General features: G+C 41.3%; 1 protein-coding gene across 2 annotated transcripts; it reads left to right on the forward strand.

The window, feature by feature from the left end:
* The first annotated feature begins 504 nt into the window (after nt 1-504).
* clcn7 (Cl-/H+ antiporter 7) lies at nt 505-15,254 on the forward strand. 2 transcript variants are annotated; one of them, XM_085784696.1, is made up of 25 exons: nt 505-803; nt 1,850-1,927; nt 3,592-3,657; nt 4,033-4,098; nt 4,202-4,334; nt 4,507-4,616; nt 5,170-5,250; nt 5,359-5,421; nt 5,608-5,691; nt 5,924-6,017; nt 7,195-7,259; nt 7,465-7,581; nt 7,664-7,718; nt 8,047-8,107; nt 9,027-9,168; nt 10,584-10,677; nt 10,871-11,043; nt 11,547-11,598; nt 11,822-11,949; nt 12,918-13,003; nt 13,195-13,327; nt 13,773-13,832; nt 13,934-14,110; nt 14,676-14,753; nt 14,912-15,254. In XM_085784696.1, the coding sequence occupies exons 1-25, from the start codon at nt 687-689 to the stop codon at nt 14,996-14,998; spliced, it is 2,400 nt and encodes a 799-aa protein (XP_085640822.1). In that variant the 5' UTR covers nt 505-686; the 3' UTR covers nt 14,999-15,254. The 2 variants fall into 2 exon arrangements, with proteins under 2 accessions (XP_085640822.1, XP_085640823.1); XM_085784697.1 differs by lacking the exon at nt 1,850-1,927 and having other exon boundaries at nt 518-803.
* The last annotated feature ends 842 nt before the right edge of the window (nt 15,255-16,096 follow it).

A 16,096-nucleotide genomic window follows, 5' to 3' on the forward strand; every position in this document is an offset into this window, starting at 1 on the left:
CTTATCATGTAGCCTATTTATTTCATCCAGGAACACACTCCTTGTTGTTTAAAACCATTTATTGCAACAAATGGCATAAAGTTTTAGACTTGGCCCAGGGGGCTCCACTCCAGTAGCCCTCTGGATTTGACAAGCGCATGCTATGTCACCCCAGAGAGCGCGATAAATAACCCTCTGAGACACTGAGCAGTGAGAAAAAATGCAAATATTGGTCATAGCAACTCTGAAAGGGACATTTTTTTCCCCTAATTTTGAGTGGCCAAACTTTTTCTTTCTTTTCTTATTTTTTATTTTTATTTTTATTTTTTAATTTAGGCTCCTTTTTTAGTGTAAATTAGATACTACTGGTAGATACATAAGTAAAGAACGCGAGTAGGCCTACTTCTTCCACCAATGGTGAGGATAAAATAGTTGGCACTGTTGTATTTGCACCCTCACTTCAGCTTTATTATCGGTTTTAGCTCACAATCAGTAAAAGGTAAAACTACTACAACTTCCAGAATCCAACGCGCCTGACGATTATTTTTGGCCCTGCACGCGAACCTTACAAAGCGTCACGAGTGACAGAGATGATCATGGGGAGTTGGGGGTGAATAGTTAGCCAACAACAACAACAACTGCCGTCAATGAAATAGTTCAGCGACAGTTTGCGGGGCGAGCTACCGGGACAGGAGGACACCAGCATCATGGCCAACATCACCAAGAAAGTGTCGTGGTCCAGCCGGGCGGACGAGTCCGGGGCGGCGGGGGAGGGGACGCCGCTGCTGCTGAACGGCTCGGAGCAGCCCCGACTCTCCCGACAGGTAACGGGGCTAGCGTTAGCATGCGGCTAACGGACAAGCTAACAGCGACCAACGGCTGCTGCAGTAACGTTAGTAGCACGGAGATGCTGCTGTGTCATGTTTTGTTAATCTTTATAAGGTTATGAAGGCTCATGTACTTTAAATACTGCATGGGTCATGTGCTTGAGTTACACGTCGTCAGTGCATTTGCAGCATAACGTTACACGACGTGTTTTTTTTTCTTTCTCATGTTTGCAGTCAAAGATGCAACAAGATGCTTTGTTTGCGGTTGGGAATGTAACTGGACCCAAGTAATATAATTAGTGTTAATTAGATTACTTAGACGATGCATGTCGTTAGATTCAGTTATTTAGAAAGACAATATGTCAGAAAGTTTTGAAAAACTTGTCATATTTTAGAGCTCGTACCGGAAATAGTTAATTAGTTTATTTGAAGCTCTGCAGCTGATTGATCTGATGATGACATTGATGACATCTGTCACGGGTCAACGGTGCCTCTTATAGACACATTTCTTATCAAGGTTTAGGGCTGAACAAGTGGTAAACATATTATGCTGACAGTCTACTGTAGCACTGCATTAAAAGTCATGAACTATCAGACTCTCCAGACTCAATGAAGCTGGTGAGCCAGTGAAGAAGAAATAAACGGGAAAATCCAACTTCCTTTATTCCTCTTATGGAGCCACCATGACTAGTCTGTTACACCATCAGGACCAAAGGTGGAAGTAAACTAACTGCACAGCACTTATGCACCGTAGTTAATGTAATCACATCCCATTTAGCTGGATTATTTTACCTCTCAGTCTCTGAGATCGCATCCATCACATAATACAGAGGATGTCTACTGTATCAGAGGCATCAGAAGATTACTATTATTATTACTATTATATTACTATTATTGTTGTTTTTCTAGACTAAACTTTTCCACTTGAAAGAAATTCCTTTTTTTTGTCAGTGTCAGTACATTCCTCCAGCATCTGTACAGTGTTAAAACATCAGGTTAAAACATACATATTATATTTCTGTTGATGTCTTTGGTGTCTGTAGCCCTCTGAAGGAGGCAGTATATTTCAGATAGGCAGACTCAGCACGGTGGATTTGGAAGAGGAGATAACGTCAGATGAGGTAAAGTCTGAGCTTGAAACATAATTGAAGTCTTGTCTCTCTCTGTGTGTCGCTCCTGTTGATCATGACTCCATCTAGTCCCGTAGCAGCATTTCTTTGATTCCTGAAATATAGTTAGTTCATCCAGTGTAGTGATAAAACCTCACCTCATCCAAATCAATGTGATGCAATCTTCCTCTTTCTCTAGAACTACTACACATAAAGTAAAAAGTAGTGTGTGCACGGGGCATTTACAGTTGATAAATGTTATTAAGCCTCACGCTCATCATGTGTGTTTTGTTATGTGTGTCTGGCGCAGAAAATCTAGTCTTTGTGTCCTTGTGGAGCGTTAAGGCCCGATTCATGAAGTACACACTGATATAGGGTTAAACGGACCAGACTGTAATGTATTCAATTTAAGTAACATATTTAATTTAAGATCTGCAGCTTCCTGCTGAACACAGCCTAAGCCTAATGTGGGAAAGCTGACACATAAATGGCCTCATAACTGGCCAAATCGGCGCAGCAACGCCTGACTCATCCATTGTGCGTGAAAGGCACGCATTTGGAAACAGCCTGTTACTGTAGGGTTTCCACTGATGCATTGAAAATGATGAATTGATGGCATTCAGTGTTTTTATTTTCCAAAAAACTGATTCCATCCATACACTGGTCACTGATTGATGAACAGAAGATACTGTTCAGGCCTGGCCAATGATTTATCAATACCCTCAGACACTTCACAGTAAATTTGAAAACCAAGGGCATGCAGATATGTTTGTATTAGTTTACGCCAGACGCAGCTGTAATCAAGTTTATTTGTACAGCTGTTAGCACAGTTATAGTAATAAGTCAGGCAACTCAAAAACTTTCAAGACAAAAAAATCAAAATATTCAATGCAAATTTGTTTGTTCAGAAAAAAATATATTGACGGTCACTGCTTTAGGCTGGGCAGGACCATATGACCAATGCTTGAGGCTATTTGGGCGTCACCTCGTTCAATAGGACGCTGCGCCCGTTTCCCTCCGTGACAGAAACCATCAGATTCAGTTCTGTTTTCACTGGTTGATGGGAATGTCATGCCGTGCATGTGATCTGCTTGATTGTTGTCTGCTGTAAACAGAAGTTTGTCTCTCAGTGTGTTTGTGAATGCCGGACACTTTTTTTTCAAACATGCATTAGTAGCTGCTGGTCGTGTGGTTGCACATATGGGCTACGAGCTGCGTGAAGCCCACTTAACATTGCATGGGAGTGCGTGAATGCGGACTGAAGTACTTTTAAACCGCCTGCAGCTGGCTTGTATGCATGTCAGGATGCACTCTTTTGCACCAGTGTTTCCTCCAAGACCAGACAGCAAGAACTGTAGACCTGATTAAAATGTCTGGAGGAAACACTGGAGCATTTTCTACACAGTCACTGCTTCATTATTCATGTCAAGTCAAGCACAAGTCTGTCAAACTTCTGTTCTTTTTCTTCTTTTGGTAGTGGCTTAGAAATAGCTGATGTCTGATGTTGCGAACTGCTGCTCACTCCTTTCCCATCTTAAATTTCTTCAGTAACTTTTAGGTGCCAGCTCTTTCCCTTGTCTCTCACATGATTCAGCAGGCCAGAGGTCATAGGTCAGAGTTGCTATGGTCACCTCTGTTCTTTTATTTTCTGCATTTTTTCTTCTTCTTCCATTCAGGACTCTTTACGAGGACGGCCCAAAGAGATTCCTCACAATGAGAAGCTGCTGTCACTTAAATATGAGGTAAGTCTGCCTACTCGCTGAACAGACTGCTGATTATTAGATCATTCTGGAAACCATGGATGACCAACAATTAATTAAAGCGTCCATGCGTAGGGTTTGAAATGTTGCTACTTTTTGCAAGTGATTAATTTTCACAAATGGTGAAAACAGTAAAATCGGTCAGTACCAGTCTTGTATAGAAAATATGTCTCCGAGCATGAAACCCAAACCACAGGGCAATAATCTTATTAAGCAGGCTGGACTCAGTTAACAAAATCAGCTTTGTATTACCATATTTTTGATTAGTAAACTTGCTCACATGGACTCAATGTAGTGAACACACACACAGTCAGTAAACGTCAGTGATTATTTTATTATGCATGTGTCTTTTTCCAGAGTCTGGACTACGACAACATTGAAAACCAGCTGTTTCTGGAGGAGGAGCGGAGGATGAGCTATATGGTGAGTGGGTTGGGTTTTACTAATGATACATGATCTGAGTATTTTACAGTTTTCACTCTTTTTTTCTGCTTTAATTTCATCATCTCTCCTCCCGTGTCCTCAGGGCTTCCGCTGTCTGGAGATCAGTCGCTGGGTGGTCTGCGGACTGATCGGCTTCCTGACCGGCCTCATCGCCTGCTTCATAGACATCGCAGTGGAGGAGCTGGCCGGTTTCAAATACCAAGTGGTCAAAGAGAGTATCCTGAAGACTCGTGCATGACTGACTGGGCTCAGCAAGCCAAGTCGGACAACAAAGATGAGGGTTATTGATCGGTCGTACTTATTGGTTATACCTGATGTTACAATTCACCACTGAACATGTTAGCCCTGTTTGCTACACAGACCTTTCCTTGACCCCCGACTGCACAGACATTGAGAAGTTTACAGAGGTGGGCGGCCTGTCCATCTCCCTCCTCCTCTGGGCCGTTCTCAACTCTGCCATTGTGATGTTGGGGGCCATCGTTGTTGCATTTTTTGAGGTAAGAGTGGAAGGGGAAATAGTTTGACCTTTTGGTCATTTCGTTTCCACTCCGGTAACACAACTCCTGTCATGTCCCAGTCGTCTTCCTCCTTTGTGCGACTGACAACATTCCTCGAGTGTCGGAGACGATTTTGAAGAAGTTCAGCCAGTTGCACGTCTCAGCTCCAAGCCGTTCAAAGTGATGTGGAAGTGAAAACTATTTAAGCAATCTGAACATCCCCCCTGGACAGTGTGAATTACTGGAAATAAGTAAAACTGGATGTGCGGCTTCAGTCCTGCCGGTCCTGTAAAACCACAAGTTAAGAGCTTGTGATTATGAACAACTGAGGTTTTGTCTGGACTCATTATCGTTTCCTCCAGAAGTGGTTCGGTTGTGTTTTTTTTTTATTTCCAATGTGTCAGCGTTGTTGGCCTCCAATGCCATCACCTGTGATTGTGTTCCCACGCTCACATCGGACTCCTGCACTCATCAATTGTAGGGAAATTGTAAGTCACTATGTTGCTATGCTCCTTTAACCCCAACACACCCTCTACATCTATCTGTCATCCAGCCTATAGCAGCAGGGAGCGGCATCCCGCAGATAAAATGTTACCTGAATGGTGTCAAGATCCCCAGAGTGGTACGACTGAAGGTACACAGATGCACACACACGACATGCATGTATGTACACACACACACACACACACACACACCAGAAGGACCTGTTTATCCTGACATTTAATATACTTGTCCTCCACAGACACTTATGGTGAAGGTGGGCGGTGTGATCTGTTCAGTGGTCGGCGGTCTTGCTGTCGGAAAGGTAAAAACTTTCATCAGAGAAAATAATAATCATAATAAATGTCACCAATGCTGAAGTGACAGGACACCAGCTGTGTTCAAGGCCAGTTTGAATTTTTCACTCGTATACTTAAGTGTAAGTTTTTGATGTTTGAATCCCTGCTGAGAATCTCACACCTGCTCTTTTTCTTTACCCACAATCCATCAGGAAGGCCCCATGATTCACTCTGGTGCTGTTGTAGCTGCAGGTGTCTCCCAGGGCAGGAGTACCTCTTTAAAAAGAGACTTCAAGGTCAGTGTGTGGTCATTTTCTCTGCTGTGTGTGTTTAGACAATTCTGCCATAGGATGTATCTTATAGGACTATTTCTGCTTTTAATCACAGTGATCATCTTACAAACACTCATTTTAGATTTACGTCATTCCAGATGGTGCTCTTAATTGTTGTGCATCATTCATGTTTTCAACAATGTCTGTAGTTCCATTAGTCCACGGTTAACTAGTAATATTTGATGTGTGCTTGTAGATCTTTGAATACTTCCGGAGAGACACAGAGAAAAGGGACTTTGTTTCTGCTGGAGCTGCTGCCGGAGTCTCAGCTGCTTTTGGAGCACCAGTCGGTAAAAACAGCATGAACATGCTCTTTGTTGTTAATCTACCTTGGCTAGAAAGCCAACTGTACTGCAGTATGGCTGCACTCACAAACTAGAAACCTGTGAGGAAACTCCCTCTAAAGTACTTGTTGACCTAGGAAGAACAATGCAGGTTTGTATACTGCCACTCTGTGCTTCTATTGTGATGATAGATGATGACAGCGCCACAAGACTGTGAGAGAAACCATGTTCAAATTCAAAACCAAAGTTTGAGATATAAATTGAACTTAGAATTCCTGTGTCTTTTACTAACTTAGACTCTCTGTGGTCTTAAAAAAGTCTTAATCAAATTATGTTTATGTTTTTATTTTGTGTTTTGGCCTGTTGCGCCACCCACTGCTATCTTCCAATCACAAAGGCCGTAGCATTTCGGCATCCAGGTTGCCAGTTACCACTGAGCTACAGCTACAAGCATTATGTCTGATGTTATTAACATTATAAGACCTCGCTATCACTCTAAGAAACGTATTGACAAAGGCAAAAACAAAACCAGGATCTGCATAGGAGATGCATTTGAAAGATGGAGACGGCTGAAAACGGAGAAGAATTTAAAGCAGAAGTAAGCGATCCGGTCGTTTTGGCTAACTTCTTGTCAGCCGATGGAGTTAGCAGTCCCCGCCCTCGTCATGGATCTATTGGTTCTCGTCTGTACGTCACCACATTCACGCACATCCCTTGGCTGCACACACAGAGAGGACCGCCCCTTTATGCCGTTCTCTCTCCTCATTGGATAAAGGTTGTAGGATACAAGGAAAGTTTTCTCCTCGGCTTACAGCAGAGCAGAGTGACTGACGGACGCGTGTTTCAGACCAAACACTCTATATAAGTGATTGCTGTCAGAAGATATATATTTAAGACTTATATTAACACAAATATTCCGCTTACTTCTGCTTTAAGGACATATGCCGATGTGGCTCATTTTCTCCTGGACACATTCCTAGCTTTTTGTACAATAATCTGTTTTCCCAGTGTGTGTGTATATAGCTTTATCCGGTTGATTTCTTTATATTACTACATCGTCGCGGTTCAGGTGGAGTGGAGACTATGTGAGTGAGTCTCTGGAGCAGGGCAGAGGATAGCATGTGGCTATGTGGCAACCTCAAGTCTGGTCTGGATCTTACAGTTCTCTTTCTTTAAATGACAGGTGGTGTCCTCTTCTCTCTGGAGGAGGGAGCTTCTTTCTGGAACCAGATGCTGACATGGAGGATAGTAAGTCACTTTGTCCTGTGTGAATCCCACAATATTGTTAAGTATATCAAAGCAATATTTTTTTGTGTGTGTTAGAGTAAAAGATAAAGATTCATGTTGTGGGTAGATAAATGAGGATTGTCATTGTTGTTGCATTCCCTGCAGTTGTCGTTTTTTAATTTGAAGTCTTTCTGTTTTTTCCTCCCCTGTCTCTCCTCGTCTGCAGTTCTTTGCCTCAATGGTCTCCACCTTCACTCTGAACTTCTTCCTCAGTATCTATCACAACAAGCCTGGGGAGCTCTCCAACCCTGGTCTCATCAACTTTGGAGCATTTCAGACTGATGTGAGAAGCTTATATTTTTAGATCTTTTTTTTCCCCAGCTTTCTGTAATTGAATCTAAGAGATGTTTTTTGTTCCTTCCCAGAGCGTGACCTATAACCTCTATGAGATTCCCCTGTTCATTGCAATGGGAGCTATAGGTAAAATATCTCTCTGTTTGATTGGTTCTTCTTTCTTCATGCACTGATCAGCCTCAGCATTAAAACAGTTGGCTGTTTTTTATTGTTGTGGCTGATTGGTGTATAGCCACGGCCTGTTCAGAGTTCAGTCTGAATCATCAGTAATTTGATTTGAAAGTTTCAATATTTGCCCCACAAATCATTTCTTGACTCAGCATTATTTTAATTTTCCAGCTGATTGTTTTAAGTGTATAATTAAGGAAAAGCTTTGATAGATTTTTCCCTGGTAACCAACTTCTTATTCAAATCTGTGTGACTGTTCTCTGCTCTTCAACCCGTTCCTGTGCAGGTGGATTGTTGGGAGCTCTGTTCAATGTTCTGAACTACTGGCTGACCATCTTCAGGATCAGGTACGCTTTAGAAAGGAATCGCACGCTTTAAGTTTCAGAAAGACGTCAGGGTGAGACATGAAGAATTATCTTGTGGGTGTTGTGTGTGCTAACAAAAACAACACTTCACCAAGATTGTGATGTTGTCTGTCAGGTACAACAAAGACAGGGTGGGGTTAGAAGTGAGGAGGCTTGCAAGAGAGCAGAACGTCTCACGATTGACAAGGTTAAAACTAGTCGTGGTATAATAACATATACAGTCACAGGGAGACTGACTGATACCAGCGGTTTCTGCTTCTTTGTTTAGAGCTGGATGGCGATTATGTCCTTAGTTAATGAGAACAAAGAGCTGGCGAGCTGTGGTACATTTCAGGTCGCTTTTGACTATGTCTGTCTGTGTAGGACGTTAAATTACAACAATCTAAATTTGCCATAATCAGTTCAGGTATACTGCAAATAAATGTGACTAAGTAAAGCCGAAAGAGTGAGAGACCATTGACATTATGTGCATGGAGTTGTTACATTGCAGTAACTGAGACAGAGGACACAACACTTGTATAAAATGTAACATTTGTTATAGGATTGTTTGCCTGGTTTTCACCATAAGTGCTGGTAAATGAGACAACTATCTGTTATGTATTCAACAAAACAGGAAGTATTGATCAGTGTATTATTTATAAACTGTATCAGCCTTCTGCCTTCTAAAAATAGCTCTCCTGCCATCTCACTCAACATTTGGCTACATTACAAGATGGCAGAAAGTAGTAAAGAAGCTGTGTTCATCACTGAACTGTTCTTATAGCAGCCAGAGCTTCCCTGTCACTGGGGAATGTCAAGGGTGAGGCTGACTCCACATTAAAGGCCTTACTGTATGTAGTGGGTGTTTTAAAATATGTTGCCTAAATGCATATTTCCGGGCGTGTGTGTGTGTGTGTGTTAGGTATGTTCATCGTCCTTGTTTGCAAGTCATGGAGGCCATGCTGGTTGCTGCAGTGACTGCAACAGTATCATTCACCATGATCTACTTCTCCAACGACTGCCAGCCTTTGGGGCCTGAACACACAGAGGAGTATCCACTGCAGGTACAAACACACACATACACACACACCTCGGACACGTGTCACTCTTCAGCTTTGCTTGTTTGTAATAAAGCTAAAACTAGCCAAACATGATTTAGATGGTGCCTGGAGCGCAGTTGTGCATCATAACAATTTTAAAGTGAATTATGAGTTTGATGCACATGATTGTGCCAACAGACGTACAGGATCAGATAAGAGGTTCCCTTCTCACACTGAATGGACTTCCCTTTTTTCAGATGGTACAGTTTCAGATTTGTCTATATGGTTTACCACCAGGATTCTTTGTTCCCAGGCACTATGAGCTTTAGGTTATATATGGCTCTGACAGAAATGTCTTGACAGTACGGGATCAGTTGGCGCTCACGTTCCTCATGTCCCCCCTTGAGCATGAGCAGTAGTTAATACGTAGTAGCGAGTGAGATGAGGGCAATGTTTGAACTCGTCTAAAACTGCTGACATTTTCATAAGCCACAAATGCACTTTGTCTTTAGACCCAGTGGACAAATGTTAAGATGCCAACATATAAACTAAATAGACTATAGACTACTCACAAAAAGTTCGGCTTTCAGATGAAATTTCAGAATGCACCTAAAATAAAAACCTAAAAACACCTTTACAGGTGAACCATGTGATGACAGCATTAGCAAAGCAAACTAACATAAACTCACAACACTCAAGTATAATCTGAGTTATCCAATCAAAATGTCTTTGATACAAACACTAGTCACAAAGGAGAACAGGTGTTGTCTGATGTGTCCAATGAGCTTAGAGTGTCACAGAGCATCATCAGCATGTTGAACAGAGACACAGAGAGACTGGAAGAGTCACACAGAAAGACACAAGTGGACGTCCTTTGGCCACAAGACAAGTTATTGAGACATCGACATTTTTTATTGTGGTATATCCACCAGTGTTGTCAGCTTTTGTTTCAATAAATTATTCAAGATGAAGAAATTACCATTCCACACTTCTGCTTAAATGCCCTACTTTCATGACATAATATCACTGTAGCATGAACCTTTGACATTTTCCATAAATTTCACCCGAAAGTTGAATATCCCCAAATTTTTGTCCGTAGTGTAAAGTATGTAGAGTTGCTAGCATGGCCGTGGACTTGAATCTTAACAGCATAAATAAATAACTAGGGCTGACCCAAAAAAATCAAATCTTTGAAGGTCATCGCCAATTGTTACATTAAAACGAGTAGGCAACTTGGCATCCTGGAAACCTGCGTGATTTTGGAGATATGCAGTGTCTGTTTGCCGTTACTTTCATTATTTCCGCTATGATTGCACCCTGTGTTTTAAAACCACATGCCAGCTGCTAGATGGTAGATGGCACAAAGACACTAGAGGACATGACTCTCAGTGTCTCTCCTTCTTTTGTTAATCTTATTATTTTCTCCCTTTTTTTTCTAGTTGTTCTGTGCAGATGGAGAGTATAACTCCATGGCAACAGCCTTCTTCAACACTCCTGAGAGAAGCGTCCGCAGTCTCTTCCACAACCAGCCAGGTAAAGCTGTGCTGCAGGAGAGGAAACTCTCTGAAAGAAACAAACAATACGTGCAGGCTGTTTTCTCACGGTGTATACAGGTTCATGTGCAGGGAAGCATAACTGGATTGATCAAAGGTTGAAATGTTTTTTCTTTTTGTAATTATTTTCATTCTCTCACGTCACCCTGTGTTTTTGATTTTGTCTTTTCAAGGAACGTACAATCCTCTCACCCTGGGCCTTTTCACTCTGACCTACTTCTTCCTGGCGTGTTGGACCTACGGCCTGGCGGTGTCCGCTGGAGTTTTTATCCCATCTCTGCTAATAGGAGCAGCCTGGGGGAGACTGTTCGGCATACTGCTAGCCTCCATCACCACCACCAACTCGGTTAGTGTAGTTTACTGTTTCACTTAAACTCTAAACTACGTGGTGATCGAGGTTATCTGTTCCCTTTTTTTTGTCTACGTACATCACTGTTGTAGTATCAGACCAACATTGTAGAAATCTTTACTAAAACCTTATATTCAAAGCTGCCAGATCTCACTCATATGGATGAAGGCCAATGTGTTTTCCACATTGTAATTATCCTACAGTCTTTTATTCATACCTTTTATTTACACTAAGTTTACAGTGTCCGGTAGCTTTCATTCTGTACAGCTCAGTGATGCCTTTACAAAAGAAAATGAATGAATTTAAAAAAAAAAAAATTTAACTAATAATAAGTGGAATGTGTCACAAAGAACCAAAACTGTACTACAATATCTGAGTACTCATGATGTAGAAGTGAAAGGAAATGCAGACACTTCTACCCAGATGCCTTTGCTTTTGAACTGATCCTGTGTTGAGGATGTTACAACCTGCTGTTTGACTGTTGATGTGTGCTCTGCTAGGTCTGGGCTGACCCTGGTAAATATGCCTTAATTGGAGCTGCAGCTCAGTTAGGTGAGTGACTGTAATGTTGTCTTTTTTGTTGTGTATTTAGTTTGTAGTGCTTAGAAGGAAAAATCGAGTCATGGTGTTATTGTGATCATATCATAACCACACTAACTATGATATTAAGCTTTTATAAATCATCTGTATCCATTCTCTAAAATGCTTGATAAAAATGAAGATATCAGTCTAAGATAAAAGCATAGTGCCAGTAATGATACAATGTTTTCCTCAGGTGGCATCGTGAGGATGACGCTCAGTCTGACTGTCATTATGGTGGAGGCCACAGGAAACGTCACATACGGTTTTCCCATAATGCTCGTCCTCATGACTGCCAAGATAGTGGGAGACTACTTTGTAGAGGTGAGTAAAGAGGCAGACTCACACTTTGTTCCAGCCTCCCTCTGTGTGTCTTGTAATATTTAACACAGAGGAGGAACAGACAGCTTCTCATGTGCAGGACACGTAAATTATAGTGCACGACAGCACTAGACAACAGTATTGTTTCGCACACACACACCAAGTCACACCAATTCTCAGTAGGTTTGCAAAGGAGTGTGTTCACTTCATAAAAGGTGACAGATGTGTTGAAAAACACAGCTACAGAAAGCTTGATTTTGGATTTTACTGCTGACTGTTTCACTGTTGCTGTGACTGAGGTACTTTTATACTATACCACCTTCCACTGAAATGACTGGATGTGCACAGGTTTTTAAATGACTTGGTGTTTTAAAATCTCATTTTGAAGCTGTGTTCACAGTCTTTCTGGTTTAAGCTTACAACAGCAGGAAAATGGGCAAAGATCAGAGCCAATCAGAATGGCAGCCAATAAAAACCCTGAATGCCGGTTTAACCCTACTTCAATGGTGGCCAAAGCCAGGTGTTTCTGGCCAGGGGAGAAGATGCTTGACAGTCATACATGTAGCAGGCAGTTGAATGGCTTCAGAAAAAGTGTGGGAAACTGAAAAATAAATCTGACAAGACATTTTTCTTTCTCTTCATGAAGTGTAATTGGAAACATCCTTCTAAAGTCACAGCAGTCCAAAAGCACACACATTTATGGTGGCATTTCTTCAGTCTGTATTGCTTGTAGTACAGCAACAATTAGTTGACATCTATCCTAATAACTTAGTAGGGTGTTTCTTTTTTTCCAAACTAAACTACCAAACATTTTTGATACAGTTTACTTAAATGTGACATTATCCTTTTTATCAGGAAAAACAATTATCAGATTAATTGATAAAACAATCTGTTTTAACTAAAAAGACATGTATCGTATGCAATGCATAATCTGTACAGTCAGTATCTGTAACCCTCTCTTCCTGCTTCAGGGTCTCTATGACATCCACATAAAGCTGCAGAGTGTTCCCTTCCTACACTGGGAGGCTCCTGCCACCTCCCACTGGTTGACCGCCAGGTAAGCTCCTTTTTGACTGGTGTTTGTATCAAAGACATTTTGATTGGATAACTCAGATTATACTTGAAACAGCCAGGGCTGTGAGTTTATGTTAGTTTGCTTTGCTAATGCTGTCATCACATTTGTAACCACTGGTTTTTCATGTCACCCCCCCCCCCACCTTCCTCTCTCCCTTTGTCTCCCTCCTGCAGAGAGGTGATGAGTTCTCCAGTCACCACTTTAAACGTAATAGAGAAGGTGGGAACCATCGTGGACACCCTTAGCAACACATCCACCAATCACAATGGCTTCCCTGTCGTCATGCAGGTTCCTGGTAGTGACGAGGTACGGTTGTGTTGTGAACTTCCACAAAATTTGGTACAAAAGTTTCAGGGTTGAACTTGTGGTGGTGGTGATGGTGAAGGTGATGGCTGTGCAAAACACAAAGTCACACAACGTTTTCTCTGGTGTTATAATTGGTCAGGTTCAGGTTCAGCTTCAGGTCAAATGTTTGATATATTTTGGTTTATATCTGCATCTACACCATCAACGGATCAGAGTGTGTTACTGTTACTGTTCACTTCACTCATGAGTTCCCATTCTCTAGATTACTGTATTTGGAAATACAACAGTAGACTGATCACAATAAGTCAAAGACAGTTCCCGAGACCAAACATCCCAGATTAATGATAGTGTATCTCACAGGAGTTTAATTTTAAAACTGAGCTTTTCGCAAACGGAAACTGTTTATCTTTCTGTAATCCCACCTTCCTTTGTTCTTGCCCTTCAGCCGTCAAAGCTCTGTGGACTCATCCTCCGCTCTCAGCTCATTGTCCTTCTCAAACACAAGGTAACATCATCAACAGGAGGAAGATGGGGACATTGGGCCTCATTTACCAATATCTTCTTAAGAAAACATGCTCACTTTTCACTCCTGCTCCACCCTGGCAGGTTTTTGTGGAGCTGGCCCAGTCCCGTCTGACCCACAGGAAGCTCCAGTTGAAAGACTTCAGGGATGCATACCCCCGCTTCCCCCCAATCCAGAGCATCCACGTCTCCCAGGATGAGAGGGAGTGTATGATGGACCTCACCGAGTTCATGAACCCAACACCCTACACAGTACCACAGGTAAAACACAATAGTGCAGATTTTTACAAGTTTTCTGTGACGATCATAATTGAAAGAAGCTACAAAAACATAACGCAGCCACAGCTGTTGTGAATGCGAGATCTCACTAACGCTTTGCAGAGCTCACTTTAGACTTGAGGATGAACTGATAAGAATTTGGTGGTTAAAGGTCAAACTATGACATCACAAAACAGAATGTGTTGGTGAATTGTCTAATAGGGTTAATATGGGGTGATGATATTATATATCCAAAAGACCAAAGTGACAACATCATATTAAATTATAATCATATCATAATATTAAATATTGAATCAAATAGGTCTGGACAGACTTGGATATATTGTAACCTGACTGACCCTTTTTTTGGTGTAAATCGTTAAAGAATGCAGAGTGACAGGCTTGTGATCTCACACTGCTCTGTTCTTTTTTTTTATGCTGCTGTGATGTTTGGTCTCATAAAGTCTAGTTTGGTTTTTACTCTCTTGGTTTCTTTTTCTACTCTCTCTTTTTGTGGTAAAATTGTGCCTCAGTAAAGATGAACTTAAATGAGGTGATTTGTTTGCAGGAAACGTCTCTTCCTCGTGTGTTTAAGCTATTTCGAGCTCTGGGGCTCAGACACCTGGTGGTAGTGGAAGATAACAGGGTAAGAGTGTGTCTCTGTCTACGTTATTACTGTATGTCCTGTCTGGACTGGTCTCTATGTTGACGATCATGATGAACCACGTTCTTGTCGTTAAATGAGGTAATGACAGTGATAATGGCTGATCTGATGTTATGTTTTTGGGTTGTAACCCTGTTCAGGTGGTTGGACTGGTGACCAGGAAAGACTTGGCCAGATATCACCTGGGCAAACATGGACTGGAGGAACTTCAGCTGGCCCAGACATAGTACACACACACACACAGACGGACAGACGCACACACGCGCACACACAGAAACCCATGAACTCTGACCACATGATGCCTCATAAAGCTGTTGACCACCAGCTTTGCAGCCCGGTAGGATACCATTGAAGGCCAAGAGACCGTGAATCAATAATAAAAATAAAATGAATCAAAATGGTGAATAATACAAATTGATAATAATAATGTATTTGAGGTGAGAAAAGTCAGTTTGATCTGTGTTAAGTGGTTTAAAAAAACAACTTTTCCTTAGTTTTACTCATAAAAGCATCAGCAGACATCTGTTACACAAACAGGTAGTTCCCTCATATAATAATGTCGTAATTAAGCAGTGATAAATTATTAATCATTGGATCCATCATTTCACTCACTACATGGTAACTGATATTTTTTAAATAATTCAGGTGGATGCTTTTTTTTGCCTTGCTATTGACATGAAGACATTTAAACTGGTTTGTGTTGAGAATGATTTGAAGTTGAGTGGGTTTCGTGTTCAGGAGTCAGAAATTCACTGACCATTTTAAGGCTTCCTTTTCCAATGTTTGCAAATTTGGTATTTTCCATGTTTTGTGTAGTTTTGCACTGAAAGAATGCTGTTATTTATTGTTGACGACTACTTTTTTTTTGTTTTGAGTTGAAGGACTGGGTAGAAGGTTTGGGTTTCACCTCACATAAGACATGAATCATGAGAGGAGTGGAGACTTAATGGCCACCTGACACTTCAGTATTTGTAGATACAGATCCTCCTTCTTCCTTATCTTCCTTATCAGCTTTAATGAGCACAGTCACACATATACAGTAGGGTCCAAAAGTTAGAGAAGTGTCCCTATGTGAATGTAAAACGTTGTTTACCATACATCTTCTGTTGAAACTAATTAATTTATCCTTGCATTACCCAACCAGGCTGCCATACAAATATTAAGATTTATAATAAATCTATTTTGTCAGTTCGTAAATCTAACATTTCTGCAATTGCTAATGTTAATTGTTTTATTTGTGCACTTCATTAGCTCTTCACTTTGATTTTGTCTCCTTTGTGGTCTTTGTCGAAGAGTCCTAGATGTTAAAATATTGACTATGCTCT

The sequence above is a fragment of the Trachurus japonicus genome, chromosome 8 (assembly GCF_045865225.1).
Source record: "Trachurus japonicus isolate A0001 chromosome 8, Traja_1.0".
In the NCBI taxonomy this organism is placed as follows: Eukaryota; Metazoa; Chordata; class Actinopteri; order Carangiformes; family Carangidae; genus Trachurus; species Trachurus japonicus.

Coding starts and splice junctions, on each gene's coding strand:
- clcn7 (XM_085784696.1), top strand. CDS start 687: ATGGCCAACATCACCAAGAAAGTGTCGTGGTCCAGCCGGGCGGACGAG. Junction 1,928..3,591: donor AGGAGATAACGTCAGATGAG/GTAAAGTCTGAG, acceptor TCTTCCATTCAG/GACTCTTTACGAGGACGGCC. Junction 14,754..14,911: donor TGGTAGTGGAAGATAACAGG/GTAAGAGTGTGT, acceptor AACCCTGTTCAG/GTGGTTGGACTGGTGACCAG.